Source organism: Plutella xylostella, chromosome 21 (assembly GCF_932276165.1).
Source record: "Plutella xylostella chromosome 21, ilPluXylo3.1, whole genome shotgun sequence".
NCBI classification, from domain to species: Eukaryota; Metazoa; Arthropoda; class Insecta; order Lepidoptera; family Plutellidae; genus Plutella; species Plutella xylostella.
Genome location: NC_064001.1, coordinates 5,815,497 through 5,840,972, shown reverse-complemented (window position 1 = coordinate 5,840,972; position 25,476 = coordinate 5,815,497). Strand labels below are relative to the sequence as shown.

At 35.4% G+C, this 25,476-nt stretch overlaps 1 protein-coding gene across 1 annotated transcript in view; it reads right to left on the bottom strand.

The window, feature by feature from the left end:
- LOC105388952 (hemicentin-2) overlaps positions 1-25,476 on the bottom strand; it is a 103,089-nt gene that overhangs the window by 68,922 nt on the left and 8,691 nt on the right. The window contains exon 2 of the mRNA XM_011559999.3: positions 8,722-8,869. Coding sequence (XP_011558301.2) covers positions 8,722-8,761 — 40 coding nt within the window. The 5' untranslated portion in view covers positions 8,762-8,869. The remainder of the gene's footprint in view (positions 1-8,721; positions 8,870-25,476) is intronic.

Sequence of the window (25,476 nt, the reverse complement as noted above, 5' to 3'; positions counted from 1 at the left end):
TGTAGAAGAGGACATCACGATGTACGTATTTGTACACATCTTGGTGTTTTTGGCAAGAAAGTTAGACATGAACAGAACGTAACAGCATTATTTTACACTAAAAAAGGTTTATGCAAAAAATATAAGCAGTACGTGTATTGCTTTCGGTGTTTTCGTTGTCTTTCCATGTAAGATTGTGAGTTTTATAGCGAAGGCGTGACGGAGATAAGCTACATTTTATGAGTTATAAAATAAACAAACACCCTGTACCTGTGCCGTGCTCATTAAACGGCTGCCTCGTTTAAAAGTCTATTAAATGCTTAACTTGAAACACGATTTGCTTTACATTTCGTTAACGTGATTATAATTACCTGTAATAATTATCATTATACGAAGGAGAAATTTATATACGTTATAAGTATTGATTTAGGTGATTTAACATTTTCTTTTACTATTCGCATTTAGGTACCATTTCGTTCTATGTACAAGTATCTACATAAGGTAACGCGTCCATATTCCGAGGTAAATCACAACATTTGAAAGTAAGTAAGAAAAATAAGCATTTGTAACCATCAATATTGATGTGAAATATTGTCTTCTGTAAGAATATACGTTAAATTTTATATTTCTTAACACAGATTCATTGATAACACATTTATTATACTTAAAAAAATATAATTTATTACACATGTCGATTTACCCTAATACCGAGGTAGGATTATGGTTTCTTCCATATACCGAGGTAGCCTGTTCCATATTCCGAGTTAGTCCTGTCAGTGGCTCCATGAGTGTGGCCATGAACGTAAGGAAACTACAATCGAAAATATCGATATACTTTTTTAACCTTAAAGTACTCCAAATAAATTTAATTATTCTAAATAGTAGTTGAAAATAATGAAAAGAATTAAATACTCTCCATTTATAATGGTTTTCGTGATAATTTATATTATTTATGTAACATTTTCATAATTCACTATTGCAACTGGTAACATTGGCTAGAAAAAATATTCATAATGCTTCTATGATGATCTATGGACTTTTCCGAGCGATTAAAAAAATAATAATAGAGTAGAGATGGGGTAAATTGATGAAATAGTGACAGTAATCGAATATAATCGATTATTGAACTCGAATGATTTAAACATTTTTTACTATAGTTTTTATCTAAGTAAGGTCTAAATTTTTTCCACGATATTTTATGTTCTTACTTAAATGTTTAATAGTTGATGATACGTAATAAAAGTAGATGTGTACGGGATGAGGAAAAGCACAAATACCTTATCAGTACTAATTTCCGATGAGTACCTAATGTATTTACCATAAACGAATATGATTATAATAAAAGTAGGTATCTACCCAGGAATCGATCCAGCATCGATTATTTTTTCATTCAAGCATAGGTCGGAAGCAAGGAACATTGCACTAGGTACATCTCTATGGCGCATGCGCGCTGGACTGGAGGCGCGCCGGCGCCATGTTCAATTTTCCGCCGAAAAGTTTGCCGCTATTCTTTGAAAGTATTTTTGTTAAGTCTTTACATTAGAAAACAAACATCTTTTATTAAATTATTATGTTTGTATTTGCAATATGCAATTGGAAAATCGATAAGGTAAGCTTGTGTGCGAATTATTTTAGGAAATTACGTAAAATGGAAATATTTTTATGTTTTTATCAGTAATTTGGCATCAGTTTAGTTACTAACCTAGGTTTTTGTTCTAGCGTTTTCGTTTCTAAACTCACTAAGTTTTGTGAAAATGGGTACCTACTTATAAGGATAAGCTTAATTCTGTCAACTATCCATACAATTTACCAACTTACTTTATTTTTCAGTGACAACAACAAGAAAATGAAAAGATCAACCAGACCCCTAAACCAAACATGAAAATGCAGTATACAGGACATTCATTTAATCTGGGAATTCTGGGATAACAATATTACAACGGCCATCAGACCACGAAGTAGAAGGATAATGGAAATAAATAAAATACAGAAAGGAAATTAGGCAATTGTGTATATAAGTGTTATAAAAACTCAACCGTCGTGTGTTTTATTTTATTCACCCAAATAAAGTTTTACGTCTACAAATTTCTTTCTTTCTTCTTTTATAAAGAGTATAATAAGTAGTATCTAGGGGCGCCTTCAAATTAGTCGCTAATTGTCGCGCGGAAGCAGCGCGGCTGCAGCGCTGCAGCCGCGCTGCTGTCAAAATCCATATAAATTTTGTAATTTAAAGGATGCGCGACTGCAACGCCGCAGCAGCGCTGCAGTCGCGCGTCAATAATTTATATGGAATTTAGACAGCAGCGCCGCTGCAGCGCTGCAGCCGCGCTGCTTCCGCGCGACAATTAGCGACTAATTTGAAGGCGCCCTAGTAGTAGTTTTGTAAAGTCAGGCATATCTATCCAGACCCCTTTTAAATTTAGGAAGAAAGTCGCTAATTTATCTTGATTTTATGGTTTGATGACGGCATCGGATGACACTGCGAACGTGTGATGTACAGTCATATTCCGATTTCCGAGGTACCTACCTATGTAAAATGTCATACTCCATATTAAGGGTTCAGCAAGTATTTTAATAATCCATATTTCGAGTTATCAAATTATCGATTTAGAAACAACATAGATATGTTACTCAAATCATACTTACATAAAATATTGGTAAAAATATGTATCACTTACGTAAATAGCGATAAAATAACACTGTTTTTTATCATTTCAAATATACATACTAAGTTAAGGTTTTCTAAGTAACCATGATTTTTGCGTCAACAATTATCGTGTCATATTAAGATTCCTAGAGGATATTTTGTACCGCCGAATTAGGTTATAAGCTTGTCACGTTTATCATTATTATTATGTAATCAAGCATATACTTCAAATGTTATTATTTGTAAAGTTATAAGCTAAAAATCATGACATAATATTTTTCCTTATACCGAGGATACCTCGGAGTTAGGAACAACGTATAAAAATCAGGCCATTATACCGAGGTATTTTGTTTTTGAGTTTAAAGGGGTTAGATTAGTTTAAAAAGAGTTAAAATTTAAATTTTATGTAAGTATAAGAATATAATAAACTAAATATAAACTATTTACAAAGTTGAACGTTGTATAAATATTAAAAAACACAATTATTAAATATGGCTGGCCTTACGTAAGCCGGGTCGCGTTTGTATGAAAAACATGGCGGCGTCGCCCTCACGGCACATTACATGAGTTTTTAGTAATTTTAGGCAATTTTAAACATATTTACTACATCAAGTAGTTTCAGTTAAAGATAATGAAAGATTAAATGTAATTTTAGAGTATCCAAACCTATTAAAATGAGTAATAATCATGAAAATAAATATAACTCGAAATAAGGACGCCATTTTGAATACCGCGAAATATGGACTCTCTACCTTACATAGCCACATAGGCTGGCTGAGTGTTCACGTTAAAACAGTACATACGTTTAACCGACGGAAAAGCCAAATGCTGTGCTTTAGAAAAATAGGTTAATGTATACACTCACTCTGCCAGGGTCTGTAAAAGAAATGAGTGTTCTAAATTCATTAGGTCAGGAATGGAGGGATGCATGCCTGTGTGTGTAATAACTTTATTATAATGAATCGTATTTTCTCTGAAAATAAAAAAGGAATTGCAGTATAAAAAGGCAGAGCTATGAAAGATTGCAACGAGTGGAGGCGGGATTCTCTAGAGGAAATTACTAATGTAGAAGTATGTTATAGTAATGTACCTTTGACGTTAATCGTCAGTTTTTTAAAACGGTAGAAGAGCAACAATTTTCACAACAACATAATATATTTAAGTTACCTATATATTATTATGTTAATTAAAATGTAGTCATGGGGGCCCGGACGCCAAAAGTTTTTACAGTGAATTGTGCTCATTCAAAACCCTATCTACCACGTGGGTACAAATGTACCTACAGCAAAAACCAATGCGAGTCTCCTCTGACAACCCCTTCGGATATCACAGTCGTGATGATAATTATGTAAATGTAGAGAGAGACAATAATTATATTCAATAACTGTGACCGTTGAACAAATGACTCCGTTATTAGTGCCTCTCTGCAAAGGTCGGTTGTACATTCGTGTACAATGGTTATGACAAACGTGCTTCGTTTGCTTCAGATGCGTATACACATAATGTAGATTGGGATAACAGCTTCACTTAAAAACGGTATACTAACGGGAATATTAGATTGCACTTACTGATTTATTAGATGTAACCATTTATTCAATAAATACACAAACTGAAGATTTTACAACAAGCGCTGCTTTTGGCTGAATTGTCCTTGATCAGGACGTAAGTTCATGGGCGTACTTAGAATATACGTAGCACAATATTCGTAAGTTAATTTATACTTAGTTACATTATTTAAAGTCTTAAAAAGTCTCAGATTAAGATATATGTGAAACTTATACCAATTTTGCAAACTTTTTCTCCGATTCTCGTAAATCACGTCTACCGTCCCGCCACCGCCCGCCGACGCTCGGGAAATAATAAAGAGTCCCATTTCATCGGTTACCAATCGTGATTGCGCGCTATCTCATTCTTCCCCTGCCTCTACACCACGCTTTCCTTTTTCGACCCAATTTTATTTCTCAATCAATTCCCCCGCCATCGATCAATAAAGCAACATAAATAATTGAAAAACAGTTTGCATATTTCCGCGAAAATCAAAATGTAAAACATATCCGAAAAAGATTTACTCCAAGCCCGTACACACACAAAACCTTATTTATTCAACAAATAAAACATTTAATACAAGTATGCAAGCCGCACGGCCGGCCTGTTTTTCTTTTACTGAAACCAAAAACGTGTTACGTTTATCTCTCTCCTCATTTCCTTCTGAAAATAAAATGTTTCCGAAAATTCGTAGCCGGGGATCACTATCCGTCGAGTACATTTATCGATTACGAACCATGGGGGCTTCAAATCGTTTATAGGCGTACGTAGAACAGCAGTGGGCGTTGGATGTGGGTAGGCAGGGTTGGCACGCACCGCACTTACATCTATCACTTCATACGCGGAAATTGACCGCCGCCGTTTCCTGAATGATACGACTTCAGACGTTAGTGGAAACCCTCCAAGTGAATAAACACTCTGTTCAGCTTTCGCTACGCTTGCTGACTTTTTGGGGTAACCTAAAAGGTGGAAATGGATATGTGGAGTCACGTCGATTTTGTGGCTATCGCAGTAGCAAAATCAACGTAGTTCATTGCACGCATCATACGGTTTTGTAGCTGACAAATGTGATTACTGCGGCGGGTGTCGTGGGGCCATATTTATACGCTTTTTATCTCCCACTCCCATATATCGTATCTTTCGATAGTGAGTGACGCGTGACCCCGCGTCGATAGCACTTGTGGCAAGTCAATTTGTCAGGCCAAAATGCCAAGGCTATCAAAAAGCATTCCACAATTCGCACAGTCACGTCAGTCCTTTCAGGCGTTTGATAAAGAAAACGCTGAGACGTTTCAATGGAAAAGTAATGAGAGCGTTCTCACAAACGCTCAGCCGAAATATTCATATAAATTCACGACTTTATCGCTATCCTGAATATGTTTTCACGGTCTAAGAATTCGTCAATAAATTCTTTCGAGTGACGTATTCGGGTAGAATTGAGGTACTATGTTTGATTGTGGAATAAGTAGCGCTTCTACAACGGTAGCTCTCAAAATAAATAATACGAGTTGTAAACACGTTTAATTTAGTGGTTAGCCTGTCGCCTAATTTATCAAGTTCTTTATTGACTTTGACAATTTACATCGTGTTGTTTGCTGTATAAAGTACGTAACAAAGTCAGGAAATCTGCGTTACAAAGGCACCCCCGAACTGCTGAACTTTCAACAAAGATTAACCAAGTTAATTTACAATCTAGGCTTCTACGGCTGAATGACATTGTCTTGTGACAGTAATCAAAATTTCTGTACTGTGACAACGGAAGTTACTTATAATATCGTGTTACGATGTTTACAAATTATACAAGGCGTAGTAAAAATTTAATTCGTAAGATAAGTTGTTCAGAATGAAGCCCTTTTCGGGGTATTATACCACTTCTGGAACAACCTGTATAGTGAGCAGAGCAGATCTCCTTCATCTGTTTTAGATAAGAACGGTGTATATTCCTACAAACGTTACTGAATTCCGCATGAACACGTCTCTTTTTTGTTTCATACATTCTTCCTAAGAGACGGGTTTAAATTTCACATAATTTGGTATTTTGTAGGACAATTTGCCCTGCTTTTTGAAAAGTCGTGAACATAAATCAAAATACTTTTGAATCATAGCGTTTCTAACCAGATTTAATATTCTGTAGTTATTTTAATTCAAAAGTATGGGAAAATTTACATGATATTTTATGTTCGCGACTTTTAAAAAAAGCGGGGCAAAAACGTCCGATATCCTAAGGTATAATTAATTATACCCATATAACGGATCCCTAATCTATAGTCATTTATAGATATATCTTTAGTATTGAAGTCAGCTTTATAAGTATCTTCTACAAATGCACGATCAAACCCTTTGCAGTCCCGAGATGCAGTCGCCCAACTGAAATGTTTATAATTATGTAAACCGAAACTTTAATTTCATAATTTATTTCCACGTAGCAAATTATACATGTTTGACTAAGTATATTACCATTTTTATTATACATAATAATGTTAAACACCAACAAAATGTTGTGACAAGCTTGCAAAGTTTTGAGCCCTGAGGCCTGTTATCAGGATGGAAACAAAAAATATATGACCTCAAATGTCTCTTTTGGGAGCGATTTAGCATCATTTATACGGTGAACGTTACAAAGTTTGAAAAATAACTTTAAATATGTTTTTGCAAAAGCATAAAATTAACTCAATTTAAATTGGACAGCTGAAACCCTCTCATTGCCGGTGGGATCCTAAACTTTATATACAAACTTATTTTTCATAATTATGGCACAATGTTACTTTAATTGTTACTTTACTTGTAATTTACTCTACCAAAATAAGTAAGTGCATAGAGTAGGCTGGAACTAGTTAACTCTAATATTAACTGTAATTGTGAACGGCAAGCTTAAACCCTTAACAAACTTTAAGGCCTATCTTTTAATAACGTCAATTTGCATTAAGATTTTCTCTACAACAGATTTTAACTAAAACACTTGCATAGTAAATTTAACTGTCACATGAATCCTTTTATCTCGCACATTCGCTAACCGCAGAGCGTGACAAAGAATAATAAAACAGTGTTTCACCTACACACTAACTTAAATAACGTTAGAAAATACGGAAAAAGAGCAACACAGCTATGCTAAATGGCCGGCGACTCAAACAGAAACCGCACTTGTTTGCGGACCACCCAAATTACTGAAACGCTTATAAGTATATTTGGTAATAAGAGACAAAATCCAGTGTACCCGGGGTTTCTTATGTCTTTGTCTGGCACACTTTGAATATGAGTATAACACCGTGTGAGTGGTGCAACCATAATTATCAGAGAATGGTTTAATTACTACAATATGTTCTTGATGAATAAGAGTTTCTCAACTTGTAACAGTGAAAATGATCATCCGTTGTTTATAATTTAAATCTTAATGAACTAATTTATCCCGTTCTGTTCTGCAGGTTGTTTATAGGATTTCCATGTAGTATGGCCGATGAGATAATGTGGTTTTGACATTTGAAATCCCATAGGTAAATATTTGATGACTGCAAAGTGCTGCAAAGGAAAACCAACTGTACGTAGCTGACATAGGCATACTTCAAAAAGGCATTCTCTCATCGGTCGAAGTATACATAGACCAAAGTTAGTCCGAACTGACGTCACCCCATTGCGCCCGTTTGCAAAAATCAATATACTATAGTAATATTACTTAGGTATATTTCCAAGAATATCTCATCTATTTACTCAAGAGACGACAACGTCATACGTCACCTTCTTCAATGATAAAATATCAGTTGCGGGTGTTAGCAGTTTTTTTTTTAGGTTGAGGTCAAAATCTAGTTCTACCTAGAATAGGTATAATCTACAAATTGGTACCATTTACATAACCAACCTAGGTAGAAGTTCAGACAGGGTAAATTAGGTAAAGTTACTAGTTGTAAGTTTGTTCCGAGATAGAATTCTCTACTCTACCTTATGTTTTTGTAACAAATGGATTTATGCACGAAAGTTCGCCGACTCCTTTCTATCTCAGGTTATAAATATTCTGTAAAATATGTATTCTCTTTGGTATTTTAGACAAATCTAATAAATTTGTGTAAGCTTGAAATGTAAAGGAAGAGAGTCAGATTTTATAAAATATTTAAAGAGCCTTAGCTATTATTAAAAGGCTACGATAATCATTTTGTTATTTTGGAAGTATGTTTTGTTAAGTAAGCTTTATGCACTTTACAACGTTCGTTTATTATTCGTTTGTTCGGCAGTGAGATAGTTTTGAGTAAAAATTGATAGTTTATTTATTTGTTTGGTAACAAAAGTTAAAACTTTCATCATGGTGACAAACCTTACTCCAATTTTACTTTTGTAATCGACAACTATAGGAAACTAAATTGTCATAACGAAGTTCTAAACGTTGAATTAGTGTATTTCATCCCAGCTCTGTACTTTCTACTAACTGAAAAATGCTGTGGGCTATGTTACGTGTTGTAAGATGTGCTAGACTAAACAACAAAATACTAATTTAATTAAAAAAATATGAATTGTTCTTTTCACTACTTATACTACTTCACGAAAATTACGAAGAAACTTACCTAAATATGTAAATAACCACACTAAAAGCGGGAACCACATGTTGGTCAGTTTTTCACATCACGGTTTCTAAGGCATTCCTTTGAAACACTGCCGGTCAAACCACACGTACGCCGGACGTGACGTCACTCCATCCCTCGGTTCATCGACCTGCCGACAAATACGACAAATTATAGCAATAACATTAACAAGAAAAATGTTTATCAAACAAATAAGAAACGCAACTATGAAAGGGAGGTTTATTGGACTATACCGACATATTGGATTTGTAATGGCAGCGCAAACAAAATATGTAATAATACAGTTTATGAGAGGAAAAATAAGGAAATCCAGTGGCCAACAAGTTCTGCCAGCTCTTTATTCATCGTTAAAGAAAACTTCTGCTAACTTGTTTCCATTTGCTTCGAAGAAAGACGGGAAAAAGTTACGGCGGCGCCAATTATTTTCATCCAATAATTCTTACTTTTTTTTATTCACTTTCGTTGGTGGCAGAAACAATGAAACAAAAAAATATGCCGTAACTCAAGTTTATGTCAACGGCGGTGTCGTGAAAGAAAAACATGATATCGTGAGATTCTTCGGCGCTTTTTAAATGTTTTTGATGCTACAGATATTCGAGGGAAGTAAGTAAGTTAATACGCAAGAAATTTAATCGTGTTTTTTGATGAGGATAATAAGTAATTTCATATTAAATATCTGCATATAAATAGTTCATAAACTTATATTCATATATACTTTGCTAGACTTGAGAGATTTTGGAAATTAAAGAGTTTATGATAATTTTAATTCAATTCCAGACGAAACCCCCTTATTCTCCAACTTTGGGTCACGTTAGGTACATGTTACTGCGACCATTTGAGCGTAGTCTAGTACCTACCTTTATAAACAACACACGCAACAGTGACCCTTAAAATAAGGGTTAGATAAATCTAATTACTAATCGTAGTTTCCAACTCTTGGCGGAGGAAGTTAGTTCCAGGGTGAGACGTGCTAATTGCGCTAAACTCTGTTGTGTAATGAAATTAATTAATATATGGGCTAATCTCTCAGTGCGTGTGCTGTGTTCATATTGTACCGTCTTTGGGCTTATCTTGTGTTGGTCAAACATTTTATGAGATTAACCTACTAGGTCTAGATAGGATGAAACAACATCGTCAATAGGGAATATGCTTGTATTTTTTTTATATTCTTATTCAATAGTTTTACATCGCTTTGTTATAGTAAAAAAACCAAAAGAAGTTATTTAAGGTATTTTAAATAAAGTTAAAAATTTGCAACCGACACGACCACTGTAAAAACCCGTCATGATGGCGCGCTAAGTGTGACGTCACACTCTTGTTTCACGGCTTAGAATGATGACTCCCGCCAGTCGCGCCTACCCTCAGTTCTATGGGCATAGATTATTCTGAGATTGACATATTATACTACCGTTTTACGCCACTTCCGCCCTAAGAAAATTCGTGACGTTTCTAATGTTGGAACTTACCGCAGTTTTTTTCTACTTTTCAACAATTAATTACTTGCTCAAAAATAATAATAATCAAAAATAGTGATGGAGTCTTAATTTTGAATTAACAAAGTTTATTAAAAATAATATTTGACCTTTATTTGAATCAAATGCATCATATTCCCTTAAACTCTGGCTTTGGCTGAAACCACGCCTTAACTAACATTTTGCATATTTTTTATAAAACGGCTGACTCTTGTAGTGGTTAGTGACTAGTGACTGCTGAGCCGAAGGTCCCGAGTTCGATTCCCGGCCGGGGCAGATATTTGTTTAATGACAGATATTAGTACTCGGGTCTTGGGTGTTGATATTTATTTTTTATTTTTATTTTATTTTATTGAACAATATGGTACACAAAACAGCAATTAATCGTAACATGAGAAGAGGTATTCATATATAAAATTAAGAACTAGATTAACTACCTAGGTATGTATACACATCATGAAAATCTTAAGCTAACACAAGTTTATAAGTATACAGCAGCAATGCTTATACAAAATTAAATAATAGTAAATCTATATTATACAAGTAATTATTCAAGTTTTAAGCTTCGAACTAGCGTTTTAAATTTATATAAGTACTCTTGGATCGAAGACATCAACATCACAATCTTTAGAGCAGGCAAAGTCATTATACAGACGGCACATTCTTACAATTGGATTGAAAAAAGATATATTATTGTTACAACTTTGGATATGGAATGGTTTAGGATGACGGAGGTTGGGTTTTGCGTTAAATCTTATTAAGGAGATCAAGTTGGGAGAGTTTATAAAGGAATGTATAATTTTGTGAAGGTTTATTATATCATGCTGTTTCCGACGAATATAAAGGGGCGTTACATTAAATGTTGTCATTCTTTCATTATAGGATGACAAGCTACGGCCATAGCCCGATTTGTGACTTACAATCCTTAGCATTTTTCTTTGCACACCTTCAATCCTTTTGGAGTGTATCTCGTAATTTGGTGACCATATAGTAGAGCCATACTCAAGCGTGCTGCGGACAATGGCATTATAGAGATAGATGAAGCTGTGAGGATTTTTAAAGCCTTTTGACGACCTAACTATGAACCCCAGCATACTATACGCTTTGTTAATTATATAGTCATAGTGATCTCTAAATGTAAGTTTATTGTCAAAAAGGATTCCAAGATCCTTCACGACAGTTTTACGTTCCAAAGTCTGGCCCTCTATCGCGTAATCATATTTGATGTGACTTTTTTTATTAGTAAATGTTATAATGCAACATTTACGCACATTGAGGTGCATAAAGTTTGCATTACACCATTCTGATATCGTATCAGCGTCATTTTGTAGCAGGGTACAGTCAAAGTCTGTTTTGATGCTATGAAATACTTTTAGGTCATCTGCATACAAGAGACACCTACACGATAACCTATCTATGAGGTCGTTAATAAAAATTACGAAAAATAAGGGGCCTAAATGAGATCCTTGTGGAACCCCGGAATCTATTAAAACGGGTGAGGATTTGTAACCCCCCAGAGCAACCAACTGGCTTCTTTTGTGTAGATATGATTTCACCCAACGGAGAAGGCTACCATGGACTCCATAACACGACAATTTGACACAGAGCAAAGAATGATTAACTTTATCAAATGCTTTTTTAAACTCGGTGTATATGGAGTCCACTTGTCCTCTTTCATTAAACGCTGAAGACAGGTAGTCTCTATACTCCAGGAGATTACTCAAAATGGATTTACCTTTAACAAAACCATGCTGCTGTTCATGCAAGTAAGGCTTAACGTGACTAAAGAATATATCATATACGAGCGATTCAAATAACTTGGCGATGCAGGATAAAATACTAATTGGTCTGTAGTTTTCACAATTGGTGCTATCGCCAGCCTTGTGTATAGGCACAACATGAGCCAACTTCCAGCATGATGGAAAAACTCCAATTTTAAGCGAGCGGTTAAATAGTAAGGTAAGGGGATAAGACAACTGATCACAGCAATTTACAATGAATTTAGAAGGAATGCCGTCGGGCCCTGCGCCTTTATTAGGATCTAGAGTTTTGATTTTATTAATGACTTCAAATTCACATAATTTAATTGTAGATAAAGTGTCGTTTATAATTGTTTTCAGCTGAAATTCCGGAATAGGTAAGTCTGTTTTTTCAAAGACAGATGTAAAGTATTCGGATAAGAGTTCAGTAATACCCTGGCTATCTGACGCAGTTTTATCACCAAGATGCATACTAGGAGGTAAAGTCTTTTTACCTTTTCTATTGTTAATGAACCTCCAAAAAGACTTAATGTTGTTTTCTAAGGAAGCTTCTGTAGAATCAATAAATTGTTTGTAACATGATTTAATTAATGTTTTAGCCCTGGTACGGAGCAAAGAATACGTATCATAGTCCCTTGGATTGCCGTACTTTTTATACAGCCTGTGGTATTTAAGTTTTTCATTCAAGCAGTGTTTCAGAGAAGGACTAAACCAGACTGGATATATGTGAGAGTCATCTTTGCTAAGGGGCGTATATTTGATAATGGTGTTATGTATTACTTCGTAAAAAGATTCTACGGCTGAATCAATGTCATCATCAGACAGTACGTCATTCCAGTCAATCGTTGCTAGTTCAGAACGTATTTTATTATAGTCTGCTTTTTCAAAATTTAAGCAAAATCGTTTTTTAGGTTTAATGCTTTTAGGGGGTAATGAGATATGATTTAATTCGATTAAAAGAGGGGGGTGGTGTCTATCTACTTTGGAGATTGGATCCGTTTCAGTGACTGTAACAGACTCTTCATTAGACAGAACCAGATCAAGCCATCGGCCATTTTTGTTGGATATGTTATTGAATTGGAACAAATAACAAAGAGATAAAGTACTAAGTAGAAGATTAGATCTAAAATCAGAAGGACTTGAGGGGTTTAATATATTTGAAGAATTTGACTCTTTATGCCAAGATAGAGTTGGTATGTTGAAGTCTCCTATTATTAAGTTGATATCCGAGGCGCACCGATCAAGTAAATTATTCTGTAATTTATTATAGAACGACAGTGATTTATCATAAGAAAGATCAGGGGGTAGGTAACAAACACATAAGTTAATTTTTTTGATAGTTGGAGAGTTAGGGAGGATAGTTATCCATATATCTTCAATTTCACTACTCAGACCTTGGTGTTGTATAACATTTAAGTGATATTTATATTTAATATGTATCTATCTATATTTATGTGTCTTTGTAGATATATCAGCTGTCCGATACGAATATCACAGGCTCTGCCTAGCTTGGGGTCGGATGGCCCTGTGTGAGATGTCCCCACATTATTTATTATTATTATAATATTAAAATAGTACTTACATTTAAAATCTGAATAAACCCTAATTATTAATTTAAAATCGTATATTTAAAATTGTATTTCCACACTGCCATTTCATAACTAATGTCATAGAACAACGCAGGCTCGGGTGACCATTCATACTCAATAACAAATGTACCTACTACATTAATATACAAAATGGTTATTAGTGTCAAACTCCAAAGTTCCAATTGAAACCTTTTATATTCGATTAGTAATTCGGCGAGCTCAATTCGATTAAATTCGATACTGGAAGTCATTAATTTATTAGAGAATCTGTAGTAATTTAATTAATTAATTGGAATCGGTTTCCACTTGTAAATGATGCCGCCAGCTATTTGTATTTATACAACGCTATATACAGGATGTTGCAGAACAGGTATATTTTGCCGAAAGGGGGAAGCGCCTTTGTTGTACAACATAGTAAAAAGTCACGTACATATCAAACAAAGTTTATACTTATGGAGAAGCTAAAAAAAATTAGAATTAAATATATTTTTTTCAGAATGAACCCTGAGTCAACTTTTTTGGAGAATTTTATAGGTACCTGTTTTGTGTTAACACACTGTTTATAATGTATAGATATAAATATCTATCTGTCTAATCTTGAAATAGTAGCTCCTTTTAATTTCATTAGGTTCATCTAGAACGTTAACGTATCAATACGTTAACAAACTATTCTCTACTTATACAATGTGCAACTTCATTGTCTGTTGGTCAATGAACGAATTTCGCGTTATTAAAGAAGTTAACTACTACTACTAAACATTTTCCAAAATAGAAAAACCAAAAATCAGTAAAAATATACCTACTAAAGAAGGCAATATTTATTAGGTATATAACACTCCGTATACGATAAAAGTACCTAAAAGAGATTAAAAAGTTGGATTGTATTGTAATCCTTAATACCCGCGCCTACGAGTAGAAAGTTCCACATCATAATATATTATAATTATACTAGCAGTTCCCGCGAGCTTCGCTTAGCCTTAAAAAAATCCTGTGGGAATTTCGCAATAAAAAGTAGCCTATGTTCTTTCTCAGGGTCTAGCTAGACCATATAATATACCAAATTTCATTCAAATCCGTTCAGTAGATTTGGCGTGAAAGAGTAACAGACAGACAGACAGACACAGTTACTTTCACATTTATAATATTAGTAAGGCTTATAATACACATAATAAATCTAATACTTTTCACAAAATATCCTCGCACGTGGATGTTGTACGTAATACCTCATCTCATATGAAAGATTAGTGGATATCGAGACGAATGCTAAACCGAGTCGAAAGAGATAAGTCCCCATCTATTACAGTTATGTAAATGGAAATCTTTTATGGAAAGATATCGGATAAGCAGTGGAAAGTGATTGAGATATTTTCTTTCGGAAATGATAGTTTGAAAAGTATTACTAAAAGATTGTTTTTATTGATTGAATGATGTTTTTTTTCTATTATACGTTCATGAATTAGATTTAAAAAACAACTTTTGGAAAAGAGTAAGTGCAAATAATATTATTTTAAAACGAAACAGAAATACAGAGCGAAACTATAAAATAAAGAGTCTTATACACAATGATTCGATAACGGGGAAAGCCACTCCTTTCTCCAACACGTTTAACAATAAACATGGATACACATACCACTTGAGTGAAACGATAGAAACGCTTCCTCAATTTTGTAGTACTACTTATTCTTATACTATAATGTGTTTATCCCTTTCTTTGATATTACGCACATAAGTTACAGTCACGGGCAATGAAAAGGTTCCACTGAGAAAAGCTCCAAATTACTCATAAACTGAAAAGGCTAGCTTAATGACGCCTTCTGCAACATTGAAGTACATTTAACAGAGAATCAGGATATTAGCAACTAAACTAAATAGACAATAAAAACTAAATTAAAGATTTGAAAAAATTGGGGTCGTTTGGTGCCAGCATTTTGTGAGTGGAACTTTTTCATTGCCCGTGAGTGTATATTTCTGGTGATTCTAATTTGACTGGCTAAACTTATACCACGAGATAGAATCGTGGTTCCCGCAGCAACGCTTTGAAACTTCTTTCTCGGTCATATACAGGGTGTTGCAAAAAGAGTATACTAAGCCGAAACCGCAAATTTTGCAATGCTGATTTCAGTTTCGGGCTTAGATATACCATGCTGCACATGTAGCTTTCGGCTTAGTATACCCTTTTTGCAACACCCTGTAGACCCTGGTATGGCCGTTTTTTGACAAGCTAGAGTAACCCTCCGGCTCTCGTTATCGAGATCAATTGACACGAATCACGATATCTCCCGTATGACTTACTAAATCCTATTACGCAGTAGTGTTGTACCAATGGATAGTAAATATCGATAGATAAACGCTGCTGTAGTATAGATTGACTTTCATCAATGGACAACCAACTGTGGTTGTGGTGTGTTTTGGTGAAAGATACTGATCTTTCACCAAAATAATAATTTGTCATCTTAATTTAATTTAACTTTTCCCAATACTGGGTCGTGTGTCTTTGCTTGAACAGGAGGTACTATTCTGGAGGTATTCTATTCTATTCTAGTCTTTGTGGGGTGTAAGTACCTGCACCTGGCTCTCTCGAGTGGAACCTTTGTGCATATCCCCAAGGTCTAAACTGCCTTCCTAAGTTTGGACCATTTCCCACCACGCTGGTCCAATGCGGGTTGGTGGGTTCACATATCTAGATTGATGTGCTAAATCTAGGTATGCAGGTTTCCTTACGATGTTTTTCCTTCACCGTAAGAGCGATGGTATACATTGTTCATAAATTCAAAGAACTCATTGGTACATGACAGCGCCGAGATTCGAACCCGCATCTCTTGATTGAGAAGCGGGCGCTCACCCGACTGAGCTACCACCGCTCCTCCGACTGAGCTACCACCGCTCCAAACAGGACCTCTGAACAGGAGGTACTATTCGTGCCAGTGATGATGTATGGTGCAGAGACGTGGACACTGACGGTAGGACTGGTCCACCGATTTAAAGTCGCTCAGCGTGCTATGGAGACAGTTACGCTTGGGGTTTCTCTGATGGATCGTATCAGAAATGAGGTTATCCGTCAGAGGACTAAGATTACCGACACAGCTGTCAAAATATGTAAGCTGAAGTGGCAGTGGGCTGGTCATATCTGCCGAAAACCGATAACCGTTGGGGTAGACGAGTTCTCGAGTGGAGACCACGAACAGGCAAACGCAGCGTGGGACCCTCCGGCCGCTGGACTGACGACCTTAGACGGGTGGCGGGTAGTGGTTGGATGACGAAGGCCGAGGACAGAGTGTTGTGGCGCTCCTTGGGAGAGGCCTATGTCCAGCAGTGGATAATTATTGGCTGATGGTGATGATATGCAACTCTATCGATAGAAAATCGTGGAAAACATATCCACACCACTACAAGAGGGACCACATTCGTCAGCTTACGCAATCAGCAATCAATAAATCATATTAGTAATTAGCGGTGAACACAGAAACTCTCCGGGACCTATTCGAATTACGTCAAACATTTATTTGTGTGTGTTTTCAGATAAGTAATAAGTAGGTAGGTATATAATGTAAAAATAAGTAGGTATATAATGTAAATACAAAAGAAGCCGTATAGTATGAAGGTTGGAAATTGCCTACATTATTATTTATTGAGGTAGGTATTTTACAAATATATTTTATGTTCCAGAAAACCTGTCCTTCTAACACGAACCCATAAAATATACTTTGCAGAAAGTTAATGTTTATTTACCCTTCTCTCACACCTAGTGTGACAAACGAAGTTGGGTACATTTTGTAAATTTGTCATAAATATACCTAGATTAGTTCAAAGAGAGAGCTATATTTATTTAGGAGTTCTCCCTCGTATAAATCATTCATACGTTGTTTGCAAAAAGATAATTTCCAAAAGTTGTATAAGAAAGATAGATAGATAGAATATTCTTTATTAGTACACACACATAACTAAAATAACCTTACATAACTTAAATACTAGCACATATATGTACAAAAATGGCGGTCTTATCGCTTAAAGCGATTTTTTTCAAGACAATCTTAGGGTGGAAGGATATTTTGATCAAAGAGGGGTCAAGTGTACAAAAGAATTCTAAAGGAATAATTAAAATAATGATTTTGTTATTATAATATATATAAGGCCCTACACCATTTTTCGGGTGCGTATTGCGACGTATAAAAACGAAATGTATAATTTCACATTAATAACGTTCACAACATATAATGAACGTTACGTATAACAACAAAATCTATATTTTCATAAGGTATAAGATTCAATTGGTATAACGTACATTTCATATAATAACAAAATAACTAACACTCACGAGGACTAATATCAATTCGTATAACATACATTACGTATATCGTTTAAAATATATACTATCATTTAGTATAAAGTTCATAAAAAAAACTAACATATAATATAATCTGTGTTAAATTATCCAACACCGTCAAACCCCCTAGCACCAAAACCTAAAGATAGGTACGACGACGAGCAAAGCGAGGAGGAGCGTGTTAGGTGCACATGTTCGTCGAAACCAAAGCGGAGCGCAGCGAAGCGGAGCGGAGCGTCTCCCCACATAGCGGCAATAATAATAATAATGTCAAAACCCTTACTACCAAAACCTAAACATAGGTGCGACGACGAGCAAAGCGAGGAGGAGCGTGTTAGGTGCACATGTTCGTCGAAACCAAAGCGGAGCGCAGCGAAGCGGAGCGGAGCGTCTCCCCACATAGCGGCAATAATAATAATAATGTCAAAACCCCTAGTACCAAAACCTAAAGATAGGTGCGACGACGAGCAAAGCGAGGAGGAGCGTGTTAGGTGCACATGTTCGTCGAAACCAAAGCGGAGCGCAGCGAAGCGGAGCGGAGCGTCTCCCCACATAGCGGCAATAATAATAATAATGTCAAAACCCCTAGTACCAAAACCTAAAGATAGGTGCGACGACGAGCAAAGCGAGGAGGAGCGTGTTAGGTGCACATGTTCGTCGAAACCAAAGCGAAGCGCAGCGAAGCGGAGCGGAGCGTTCTCCCACATAACCTCAATAATAATGAAAATACGATACGACAATCTAATTAATCTAGTATAGAATGGGGAATAAAAAAAACAACTTTTTGTGCATATACATTATGATAATTATATCCTTTGTAGATTATATGTTATAAACGTTATATATTATGAACGTTATGCATTTTAATCGTTATATCAATTGAAATTATACTTTTTGAACGTTATTCTTTACGAAATTATGTATTTAGTAATTATGTCTTTCGTTTGTTATGCAGAGTGATCGTTATACTTAATAAATTTATATAATATGGGCGTATACCTTGTGAATGTTATACCATTCGTTTTTATACCTCGTATTACTTACCCCCATTTTTCAGAACCAATGATATGGGGGACGTTTTCATGACGTTTTGAGTTTGGCAGTATTAGAGATGTCCGAGAGTAAAATCCTATCGACTTGTAGGTACCTATCGATATTTGTACGGATCAATTTGTATGTGACAGATTCAACACCGACATTGATGATCAGTTCATCTTGCAAACAATCTATCCGAGCCAAATAGTCACAGTCCTGTAATATAATTCTTTTTGTTCTATCAACCAAACTCAAATGAATTACAAACTCACGACATTTCGAATTTAAAACAGCCTTTCTCGGCATTTTGACAAAAATAACAAACAAAATGACAAAAAACAGACCGAAATTTTCCAACAACAATAAGATAATAAAGCCATAAATTAAACTTTACTCAAAAGTACTTATACGAAGGATATCGATGAACTACATGAAGGTAGATTATTAATAAAATATATTAAATTTTTTATTATTCTGAGAGGCAGCATGAGATAGATATGCACTCTGATTAAAAACATCATAATCATATAGTTTGTTTTAAAGCTGTTGATGACAAAGTAAGCAAGAAATACTATATTCCTACTTACTATAATACAATGTAAAAAATTCTAATATTTTATCGATTTCAGAACGTCGACTTTGTTGTGCCCCATCTCTAGTACGTTCCATTTTACCAAAGTGTGTACTCAAGAAATATATATTATCTGTGGTCGTTATCAATAAAATTACAGATTTAACAATATTATTCATGCGTAAAACGGAATTTTTTAAAGTGTCACCCCATGTCTTAGGGGCCGTCCATTAATCACGTGAGGTAGTTTTTCTCATTTTTTGATCCCCCCCTCCCCCCTGGTGATATTTGGTGAGGTTTGGGACCAACCCCCCCTCCCCCCCTGGATCACGTGTATTTTTTTGGAAGTCTATGTAAAGGCAATTTTCGATGGGAAAAAATATAGGTCATACTACAAATCGTTAAAATTTTTGCGCCGTCCAAAATATCGGTTCAGAAATACCTAATTTTTGATAAAAAATTAATACCCGTGATGTCTAACGAGAACCCCCCCTCCCCCCTCGTGATGTTTCGTGAGGTTTTCAGTACCCCCTCCCCTTTGAGCCTCACGTGATTAATGGACGGCCCCTTAAACCCTGGAAAGCGTACAAACTAGGAAAGGATGCCCGCGGAGTCACGCCCATATGCTTTAAATCACTTTGGCAACATATTCTTCTTTATTATTTACCAGGCCAAAGGCCAATCACCAGTTTTGTAATGTTTGTAATACTTAACGTAATTATTATCAGTCAACAGAACACCCCCTATACATGGGTTAACAGACTCACTTGACTTCTATAGATCCAAGGCGTGACATTGGCAGTTGCTATGAGATTACACGGCTTATTTGTTGACTAACGATAACGATAATGGAAAACGATCAACACTTCAATTAATTCAGGCTACGTTTCAATTAATTTATATCTTAACTTAATCATTAATTAATTGGGAAGCAGAATATATTATTTTTTTGTAGAGTTATGTAAAGAATATACTTACATAGCCATTTCTCTATCTATATATTTATTTAGATTATCATTCAAATATAGGAGACAGTTTTCACCAAGTAAGAGCTAATCGGTTACTAATTTATGTTACTATTATTATATTTTCCGACAGTTTAGCCTTAAGAATACAAAACATTCAATTCATATCCATGTAGGTGTATATAGACAGTATACATATATATGGCAAATCGCTGTTTGAATGTTCTAGGTTGTTAGAGTAATCAACCCTCAACGTTTGTAAAGCTTCAGAAATATCCTGTTCACCAAAAACCACACGTATTATGTGTGCGTTAAGAGTCAACGCAATACATCTGAGCTTTCAGTGGCAGGTCTATTGTGTACTGTTATTGCCGAGGTAACAACAATTTATGAAGTTGGAATAATGTATGTGCGTGAAAGTCTTTTATGTTTGCTACAAACGATTTATTGGCTCCAGGCTTTTTTGTGGCTTCTGGTCCTTTATGTGTTATTTGATTGGCTGACTCTGTGACGCAATCAAGCGCTAAAACAAGTTGAGTCATCATTCTTCGACCATGACTTTCGATTTTCTAATTGATGAGGCTAGGATGCCCATGCGATTAGCTCGACATAGGGCTAACAAAAGGTTGGGTTTACTACTTACTACTTTGTATAAGTACTTATATACTATTCTGTAACCAAATAGATTGACCCACATTCAAATACGCACCAAGTAAAACTCTGGTTTTCTGAACAGACCTTCGTAGTTATTTTACCCCATAGACACGATTTTTAATACAGAAAAAACAGGTCACACATAATAAAGTTAAAGGTCCAAACGTAAACTGAACCAGTGCAGGTTAATTAATTCTGTTGAGATAGGTCTTCTACAAAAGAAGGTCTCACACAGCCTAAGTAAATATTGGCCTTTCGCGCTAAGAGGATCTAAATTCGAATTTCAGATTTTATTTCTCATAAGTACTTAATATATGAACTTGATTCATTCTCCCTTCAATTTCTTTTACCCCATAAAGTGTTTGATAAAAAGTATTAAAAATACATGTAAACTCAGCTATTATAATTAAAATCTCTTTTGAATATAACGTTACACAGTTTGCTTAATTAGGAAAAAAGTGTGGAAAAAAGTGACGCGTGACTTTAACGAGATTCTGTATAAGTCTTTAGGGGATCGATTTCTTTTGATCAGCGGGTGTGACGGCGTCTTTTTAACTTCGTCGAATAGGCATTCGCCACCGCCACTATAAAGACGTACGTATATTGCAATACTCCCTTGGGAAAGTGATTTTCGCACCGCGGAGGGTGGAAAGTGTGAAATAGCTTAGCATTGGGGTGACGGCTGATGGCGGGAAAGGGAAAAAAATACAGGGTGTTAAAAGTGGTATAGTAAGCAAAATGAACTATAATTATAGTTTGTTGAGTAAGGTGTAAGGGGGTGACAAAGGGGGACATTCTGAACCACCTGTTCTACATCTTTTGGTATTTCATGTTTTCAGTACAAATTAAATAAAAAATTATAAATGAAAGCCGTCCTTATAATATTGATGAATGCTGTGTTGAAATATTATGTACATATAATAGCAACAGTTATTAGTTTAAGATGTAAGCTCAGAGGCTGCTCTTGTCAGATAGTAATGTAATGTTCTCGGAATTCACAGCCAATTGCAGAGAAATACAAACTTGATTTTGAACTAATAGCGGATTTAGATACACTGGCTCAACTGGCCACAGATATGAAATTTAATGATACCTACAGATATTAATTACTCAATTTCACTTTTCGTAGAATTATACGATTTATAAGCGAAACCACAGAATAGTTGGCGAAACACAAATTATATTATTTATCCATTTTGATCTTCATCACCTAAAACAGTAGACAAACCAAACAGTTTCGTTAATACTACGTTAAAATGTTAATGCTTTTTAACTGACTTCAAAAAAAAGGAGGAGGTTCTCAATTCGTCGGGATCTTTTTTTATATTTTTATGTATGTTCATCGATTACTCCGCCGTTTATGGACCGATTTTGAAAATTCTTTTTTTGTGGTATTTGGTTGAGCTCCCAGGTGGTCGCAATTTTTTTCAGAATTTTATCTCACCCCCAAGGGTGGGTAAAGGGGTAAAAACAGGGTATGATTTTCCATTTTGGGCACCTATTAACCGATTCTAATGAAATTTAGAACGTTAATATAGTTCTTATAACAAAAAAATATGTTAGTGACCTTGAGCTGATCTGATGATGGAAACGGAAGGCAGTCAAGGGAACTCCTCAACGGTATATAGCCACTACCTCGTGTTTAGGCTTCAATGATTCGTATTGACTAGTTGGACTTATTTGAATCATTTGTATCTTACTTTTGATAGAAAATTATTGCAAATAAACTAAAAACAATAAAATAAAAAAATAATAAAAAAAAATAAAAAACTGACTTCAAAAAAACAACTAAAATGTAAGAAAATAATTTAAGGTTTACACCAATTCTATGTGACAGTACAAATATACCTAAGCAGGAACTGTTCTTTTTTGAAGTTGGTGCCATATTTCTTCAGCTTAGTTTGTCACCGCACCAACATTAAAAAAGAACAGTTCCTGCTTATGTTTATTTGTACTGTCACATAGAATTGGTGTAAATCTTAAATTATGTCTTAGATTTTAGAGGTTTTTTGAAGTCGGTTTTTTATTTTTTTAAATATCATAATGCATAGTATATGTATAACACGACCGAATGGCGTAGTGGTTAGTGACCCTGACTACTGAGCCGAAGGTCCCGGGTTCGATTCCCGGCTGGGGCAGATATTTGATTAAACACAGATATTTGTTCTCGGGTCATGGATGTGCTCGTAAGATGGCAATAGGCCCGCCCCCTATAACATTGGGTTGGGACTATCATAACACTGGCGAAAAGTGGGTGCAGCAATGCACCTCTGCCTACCCCGTAAGGGAGTACATTAGTACAAGGTGTGAGTGTTTGTTTTTATAACATAAAATAGAGTTATGTAACGACACACGACACTATACTAAAATATGTAACAATCAATCTATTTCTGGAGTAAATACTGAGGATAAGCCCCGTGCGAAAATCCAATGAATTTTTAATTGTCAGGTTGCTATCGGCAGCTGCTGGTCCGACCGCGACAAAGGGACATACATTCAAGTCGATACTTGGGAATTAAAGAGTACCAATAGAACCATGACTAAGGGATATTGGAAAAAGGGGAGCACAAGTTTACAATTTTCTGGTTACCCATACAGTTAGGTATGATACTGGTTCAGTTTTATATTTGTCATAAGATTTGCTTTTTTATCAAATTCGAAAAGTAATAAACTACCTAAACAGTTAGGATCCTATACGTGTTTATTTAATACTTGATTGCATAAATGTATTAAATATGTGGGCAAAAGGTGGGTTTGATGCAATGTTCTTATGTTACGTCACTTACAGCTAATGTTAAATGTGAACATAAGGAAAAAATATTAAACTGCATCCAAATCCTAACTGTTGAAACGCAGCCCTATTTGCAAAATCAATGCCGTGACATTTAAGTATAAGCTTATCCCACTGGTCGGCTTTTAAATAAAAGCGTCGGAAACGCGGAACACGAGGCATGTCGAAATAAAACATCTCGGGTTTTAGTACACACTAAGCCTAACCCAGGGACGGATACTGCTGCCAAAGCCGGCCCTCTCTTCCGAAGGTGTTCGCACAATAAAATTGTAACGAGCTAAAATATTCCCAGAGTTATGTGTCACACGTGGGGTCCGCAAAGGTGCCTTTTTGAATACCTACCACATACCTACTGCTGAATTCCGTATTAGTGGTAACGTTACTTTTGACAAGACTCTGCTCTTAGCATAAATAAAGATAGGATTTTGTTTGTTACAGAGGATTGTATTCGATTTGGCACACATAAATTTATGTTTGTCTCTTATTAGCGTAAAGTTCCTTTCTGCAACTCAGAGTAAGTTATACATCATAGTGGCTAAGACTTCTCCACACAGATACAGAAAAGTGATTCCGACATTAACTTAATGTTCCTTTCTGCAACCAATCATTGTATAGGTACACAACGATTTGCCACCGCCCGCTATGGTAGGTCAATTTAACGATGAAGTTTAGTTATACAATCGCAGTTGAGTAGTTTGTTTTAGATACTTACATGAAGTAAATGTGTAAGTAGCTGTTATTGCATATTACTCATAGTGAATAATACAAGGATGAATAGAGTATGTTTATGAACTACCTATATCTACGTTTATAGGTATATTTATGAGTTACTTACCTAGTAAAGTTACTTGAATAATCAGTAAGTACCAACTACGACAAATTGGGGCTTTTACGATGACAAAATACGACAACTTACCACTTCAGACCGTCCTCTCCAAATATATAATCGAAATTGACAAAGACTTTATTACTTCTATTTGAATTGTACAAAGGGATGAATGTTTTATTGTCGAGGAAATAAAGATATTTGTCCTTTTGTTCCTCACTCTTTTACTCTTATCAAACAAATCACAAATGGTAAAGCAGTTAAGTAGATATTTTCTGAACCAAAGAATAGCCAAAATGTTTTAGGTAGATAGGTATAATAAAGAAGCAATGATAAATCACAACCAATCCCTTCCAATTTATATTTAATGATAATGGATATTAAACCTATCATAACACACAAAATAAACCTTTCCCAGCTTACATAAAAGGCAACAAAATACAGCCGTAAATATTTAAACAGCCATTACATCTCCAGCCAGCGCCTAAAAGAGAGCTCAAAATTTAGTTAGTAAAACTCTGAGCGCAAAAAAGAAACAAAGTTGGAATACCTGTATGTGTCGGTGTAAATACTCGGCTTTTAGTTGAGGCGTATGTTGTTTTTTCCGGGGGAAATCTAGCAAATCTGGCGCCCGCGATCGGGCACTGTTGAAACGGGGGAGAGGAGGGTAAAGTGGGCCACAGTGGGACAGGCCTGAACGAGTGGTGGTGAAAAACGGGGCGGTGCGATGATAAAAAATTTACGCTTTCG